This window comes from Vigna unguiculata, chromosome 8 (assembly GCF_004118075.2).
Source record: "Vigna unguiculata cultivar IT97K-499-35 chromosome 8, ASM411807v1, whole genome shotgun sequence".
NCBI lineage: Eukaryota > Viridiplantae > Streptophyta > Magnoliopsida > Fabales > Fabaceae > Vigna > Vigna unguiculata.
Window position 1 is genome coordinate 32,987,384 of NC_040286.1, and position 6,487 is coordinate 32,993,870.

Below are 6,487 nucleotides of genomic sequence, written 5' to 3' on the forward strand. Positions count from 1 at the left end.
ACTTATGAAAAAGTGACTTCCAGAATATATATTCTAGAAACTTTCTCAAATAGGCTTTTCAAAATTTATAAAATAAAATTATTGGAACGAAATTTTTGAAAGAGAAATTCTGAAATCAGATTTTCAAAACAGAATTTCTGGAATAAAACGAAATAATAGAAAACGATTATTGGAACAGGAATTTTGAAATATCTTTGGAAACAAGTTTTTTGAAACACTCTTACAACATGAAAATTGTATAATTAAATATCTTTGACAAAATATTGAAAATAAATTGAAACAGTCCTAAAAGTTAGGCTGAAACGGGCCGGTTTGGCCTGGCTGCACGCATTCCTTGCGGCGGTGACGAGAGGGAGCTATTGCGGTTCTGCGCGATCTCGACCGTTAAATGAGAAGATAAAGCTTCTCCTCTGTTGCTGCGTCGCCTTCACTCTTTTCACCTTCTCCACAAACGCATCTTCCTTCATCCTATGGAACCACCAAACACCTCTTCCCCCTCGCTTCTCCGATTCCAGGTTCTCATTCATTTCTTCCTTTCTCTCTTCTGCACTTAATTAACTTAATCCCCCCCAAAAAAAATCCAATTTCTTAATGCGGATAATTCCAAAAAGTTAAATTGAATGATTAAGATCGCTTGGTTTCGGCAAAGTATTATTTTTTCGAAGTATTTTTTTTTTTCGCATTTCAGGGATTTCTATATACGTGTTGGCTTCTCATATTCCGTTTTTATTGAAAAAAAAAAGTAAAAGAGAAAGGGATATATGCGGGTCTATGGATTTTGTTTGCTAGGTTAATTATGGAAATAGCGTAGAAGGTTGAAGAAATCGTCGTTTTGGATGCAAGCTATTTAAATGATCGGTGTTGTTCTGAAGGAAATTTTGCAATATTAGAAGGATGAATTCACTGTTACTATCACCATAGTTTACACTTTATTCGTTGCCCGTGTTTTGTTGTCAAGTGATAAAAGATTAGATATGCAGTGGAATTTGGGTTAATAACCATGTACTTATGGTTTATATTAGGAGGTTCATCACCCTTTTATGAGTTTTTCTAACTCACCAGACAATATTCAATTGAAAATCGAGTGAATGTAATAGGACCTAGGGTTTTTGGCCTGGGATTTTTGTTTTCATACTAAATTTTGTTTTCTTAAAGACTAATTATCGTTTAATATATTGGAGTCTTTTGGAAAATTTATTTGTTGGTCATTCTACTCTGCCTAAAGGCACGACGCATCACCTCCTGCAAATTTTGGTTGGAGCGGTCCTACACTTTTCTTGGCTTTTTTTCATTTCAATATTATGACATTTTTTCAATTTCGTCCCATTTTTTTAAAAATAAATCAATATAGTCTCTTAGATACTGATAACAATATTACAATAATGATATATGCTAAGAATAATAATCACTCAAAATTGACTTGTTCTAAGTATTTGTGTATTTTGAATCATATGCTCTTTTTATATTTATATAATCTGCCTCATTAATGTTCCGAGAAATCTGAATAATTCTCAAAACCAAACCTTATTTAAAAAGTGTCCTTATAAACAATTATTGCTTTTCTTAACTAAATTAGTTCATTATTTTGATATAAATGCTATAATTTCATTATTGTTTATACAGTATTTGTGTGATATCCCATGTGATCAAGTATGCTAGTCGGAAAATAGATATATAAAACTAGGTAAAGGTTAGAAATGGGTCTAACACGACATAGCTCCCATAGTTATAATTCTTCATACTATAAGGATAGATAAAGATTGGAAGCGGAACATTTGTCTTCAAGTTGATCGGATATCTTTATTATAATAATTGAGTGACATTCTGAATAATTAATAAGATATTTGTAATTAAACAACTTTCCATAAAACTAGATAAATACTTGTCATTACATCGAACAAGTGATTATATTGCGATCGAACAACCTTTCACAAATCTGAGCTGATAGACTTAGGTCATTAAGCGACAAGACTTACTTTAAAGTTGGTAGGTCGAAATCATATATATCGCCATGCATCCTCTCAAGTCTTAAACGAATCATTGATTTCTTTCCTATTATGGCTCGATGAGAGAGCTCTCACAGTGGCTCAGAGAGAACTCTTACAATGGCTAGTTGTCTCATTAAAACCTATATTCCAAGTTCTTATAACCGTTCCTCCATGATAACTCTTAGGTATTGCTCCCAAGTAAAAATTAGGGAGACACAAAATGTATGCATAAAAAATATGCACATAACATTAATTATAAAAATAATTTATTATCATCTTTTATTAACCAATCTTGTAGCACAAAGGAATTGAAATTGAAATTTATAATTTTGTTATCACCTAATGTTGGAGTAGGATTTTCTTGAGAAAAAGGGGTATGGGAAAGGTTTCACTAGACACCCCGATGGAAGTCAAAGTGTTATAGTTAAGAAGTATGGAGACTCTAAGTTAGAGCATTCTAAGTGTCTATGTCTTATCATATCCACCCTCTTTACATTCATATAAACCTATCCCATTAATATTCAGGATTAATCTTAATAGTCCTTAAAAGCTGACTTTATGCATAAAATATCCTTTTAACTTTTGTAATGTAAGACTTGTAACTTTTGTTCTACAACTTCTTACAAAATTAATTTAAAAGAATGAATAAGTATAAACTATTTGGTCAACTTAGACTAAATCAACACTGTGTCCAATTATACTTATTAAAAGAATATGGAAGTAAATAACAAAGTATAGTCACCATCAGGGGCGACGATAACTAGATGTTTAACTGGGTATAACTTGTTTCTTTGATACCAAGATCAATTATTCACTAGTCTCAAATTGTCAATTGATCATTTGACTGCAGTTGAGTTCCTAGTAGTTTCTGATCCCTTAAAGATTCACTTATTAATGGATATTGTACTTTATTTAGTTTCGTTTATTATGACCCTTCAACATTAACTCTCCTTTTCTTGTTTTAGAGACTCAGGTGTTGGATTTTGTTGACCATGGTCAAAAGTTAAGATCTTTATTTTGAGAATAGCAACTATTCAACTATTGGGGTACTGAATTTCATCAAAATGAGGAGGCGTCAAGTTTTGAAGCATTCAATTGCTCTTGTGAGCTTGTTGGTATGTGTATGCTGTTTTTTTATCGTGACCATGACATTTCTCAAGCTTCCGGATGCCCCAACAAAGGAAAGTGCAATGGGGTTTTACCCAATAACGAGATCCAGAAAAGTTTCCCTTCAAGATGGCAACTTGGGCAAGTTTGGAGAAATGATGATTGACATGTTGCCGCAAGATCTTGCTTTTACCATGTTTGTTCCGTCCGAGGAAGCGTTTAAGCGAGATCTGCGTCTGTCGGTGAACGATGCTTTGAAATCGGACAGGTTTAATGATACTTTTGCGATTTTGACTCGTATTTTGGGATTTTCAACTGTCCCTCGAGCACTTTCTTCCTCTAATGTGAAATGGGGTGAGCTTGTGAACTATGATTCGTTATCTGGATTTCCATTGTACATTTCAAAAGACATCGATGGAATGCTTGTTGTTAACAGGATTCGATCAGAAATAGTAGATGTTAGAAAAAAAGAGATTGTTGTGCATCTCATGGATGGGATTATTATGGATGCTGAATTTGAGCAATCGGTTCTATCTGACAATGATTCAGATGAGGATTGAATGCTTATTCAGTAACTGTTGGAAATAACAGTGTCCCTCCTGGAACTCCAAGAATCACAACCTTCGCTGAACTTGGTGCATTACCAACATCAATTATGAGGATCAATACACTCTAAAAGGATTATTAGCGACGTGAAGGATACAGATCTGCTGCACAAAGACCTTCTGGCTTTTCTTTGTGCCATTCTTCATTCAGATAAACTGTCAGTGCCTTTTTTCCTTCAGAATAAACTGTCTTTTCCCAATGTCGATTTGGTTTGCAGCGAATCACTTCCAACTCATTTTGACTTGGCTTTGCAGATTTTGATTTCTTTATTCTTCTTTTCAAATACCATGATCAATAGTTTGAAGGAAGATTCCACCATATGCGATTCCACCATATGTATAATATTTTTTGAAGGAAGATTTGTAATAGTTAGCTAGATGTTTGGATTCATTATTTTATAAAAAAAAGTTTGTATTTAGGTCTTTTTTATTTTATAAAACAAATAGGCTTTTAAGTTAAAAAGATATTTTAGAAAGTGAGTGTTGGATTGGTTTGTGTCAGTAAAAGGAATGGATCCTCACCATTTGCTAGATAGTATACACCCTCTCAAGTTCCCAATTTTCTTATTTGTTTTTGACTTTTCGGCTTCCATAGTTATTTGGTGGATCTTAATCACAAAGTAATATGGAAATGTGCTAGTTTGGTAGAATGGTAATAAGCATTGGATGTTTAGTTAAGCAAAAAGTGGGGGAATTGAGTATATTATTGTATTGGGTGAAAATAATCCTGTACTGATTTATCCCTTAGATTTTGAAGCAAAAAGTGACATTCTTCAGTCATTAATGTGATCAAAGTCAAAGTTACGAATGGTTTAAAGCTTAAGAACGAATATCAGTCTGTTTCAATCCATATGACTTACAAAACTTCCAGCAAAAACCAGAATGAAAACATCAAAATGAAATTGACCCAAGAAAAGCTTGGAGAAACTAGAAACTTTGCCTTATCTAATAAACTCCAGAACAAGCAATTGATAATTATATTCTTGTACTTGTAGTTTAGTCCAAAAGATAAAATCCAGTGGGTCTGTGTGATTGAAAATCAAAGCCATGAATAACCATAAATGGATACGTGGCAAACCATAACCAGTGAACATTTTGTACAAGTATACACAATTCAGATATCATGCTGGACACTTGTTCATCAAGACCAATGCCAGCCAATTTCTAAAACATCTCTAACCCATTTAGGTACTGATTTGATGCCACTATATAAAGCTTCAGTGGAAAAATGACACCGTGAACATAAGAAAGAATATGTTCTTACACATACAACAAAATATTTTTCTTGGTGCAGCTTAATAATTGAAAATGCAAAAGCTTCGTCAATAGAAGGTAAAGCGTAATCATGCTTAAAGATGGAAGTTAAAAGTCATCTCTTTCAAGGTGAGTGTTTCTTGCAGTAGCCTTAATGCTATAGGTATAGTCTCTATGCTTCTGAATCTCTTTATACTGTGAATTTTGGAGCTAAAAGCTTTCCAACATGATATTCACTCTCTTTACACTTCTTTTGTTTTATCTGTTTCAAATTAATTCCTTAAATGTAGAAAAGCTATTTGGAGATTTATATATGTAGCAAATAAGAAAACCTCCTGACCTTGACTTCTATATTTGTGAAGTTGCTGTCTCGTACAATAAATGTATAAAGTGTTAAAAATTAATATAGGCACTGCCTGTATTTGTAATTGTTGATATCAACCCTCTGTCTCATTAGGAAAAATAATTAAAAAATAGATTTTTTAAAGTGTGATTAGAAAGGAAATATAAAAATAGTAATAATAAATAACTTAATGTTTTTGAATTCTAGATTATATATTTTGAAATATTTTTGAGTTATATATTCTGAAATTCGGTCGTGTTGCCCAAATTGGCCGTATTCAACTGAGTCGGTCACGATCGAAGTTCGGTCGAATTTAATAGAGTTGGCTCCAGTCAAAATTCGGTCGTGTTGGCCTCATCCAAAATTTGATCGAGTTGGTCCTGGCCTGAATTTGGTCGTATTTGGCAGAGTCGACCACGATCGAAATATTGTCATATTTAGCTGAGTCGGTCCTAACCTAAATTTGGTCAAATTCAGCCGAGTTCATCATAACCAAAATTTGGTCAAGTCGGCACTTGCCCAAATTTAGCCGTATTCGGTCGACTAAGTCCCGAACGAAATTTGACTATATTCAAATTAGTCTGTTGTAATAGAAAATTGGCCATATTCAGTCAAGTTGGTCCCGACCGGCAAATTTAGTGGAGTCAACCATGACCAAAATTTGATTGATCAGGCCCTGATCCAAATGTGGTCATATTTGGCCAAGTCGGCTCTTAACAAAATTTGGTCGTATTGGACAAAATCGGCCCTGGCCAAAATTTAATCGAATCGAGTCAAGTCGATCTCGACTGAAATTTTGTCGAGTCGACCTTAGCCCAAATTTGGTCACGTTGTCCCCGACCGAAATTCGTTCGAAAGTCATCCAAGTTCATCACATGCTCAAATTTGGCTTCGTTGGCCTCGACAAAAAATCTGCCAAATTCTATGGTGTCAGCTCTATCGAAAATCTAATCCACATCCATTTCGGATCCAAATAATGGATGTGGATCAAAATTTGTGTCCATAGGGATGACACCAAAGAATTTGACAGATTTGGCCGAATACTTCCAAATTTTTTCAGGACCAACCGAGTCAAATCTCGATCGGGAACGACTTGACAGAATTTGCCCTAATTCGGCCAAGTTTTGTATAGGGTCACGCCAACTCAATCAAATACGACTACATTTGGGCTAGTTGGTCTCAACTTTTCA

At 34.1% G+C, this 6,487-nt stretch overlaps 1 protein-coding gene across 2 annotated transcripts; it reads left to right on the forward strand.

Moving 5' to 3' along the window:
- The first annotated feature begins 233 nt into the window (after positions 1 to 233).
- On the forward strand, positions 234 to 4,240 carry LOC114194354. Of its 2 annotated transcripts, XR_003606382.1 has the most exons (3): positions 240 to 515; positions 2,954 to 3,858; positions 3,956 to 4,231. XR_003606382.1 is itself a non-coding variant. In XM_028084520.1 (2 exons), the coding sequence occupies exon 2, from the start codon at positions 3,053 to 3,055 to the stop codon at positions 3,653 to 3,655; it is 603 nt and encodes a 200-aa protein (XP_027940321.1). In that variant the 5' UTR covers positions 234 to 515; positions 2,962 to 3,052; the 3' UTR covers positions 3,656 to 4,240. The 2 variants fall into 2 exon arrangements, 1 of the variants encoding a protein (XP_027940321.1); XM_028084520.1 differs by having other exon boundaries at positions 234 to 515; positions 2,962 to 4,240.
- The last annotated feature ends 2,247 nt before the right edge of the window (positions 4,241 to 6,487 follow it).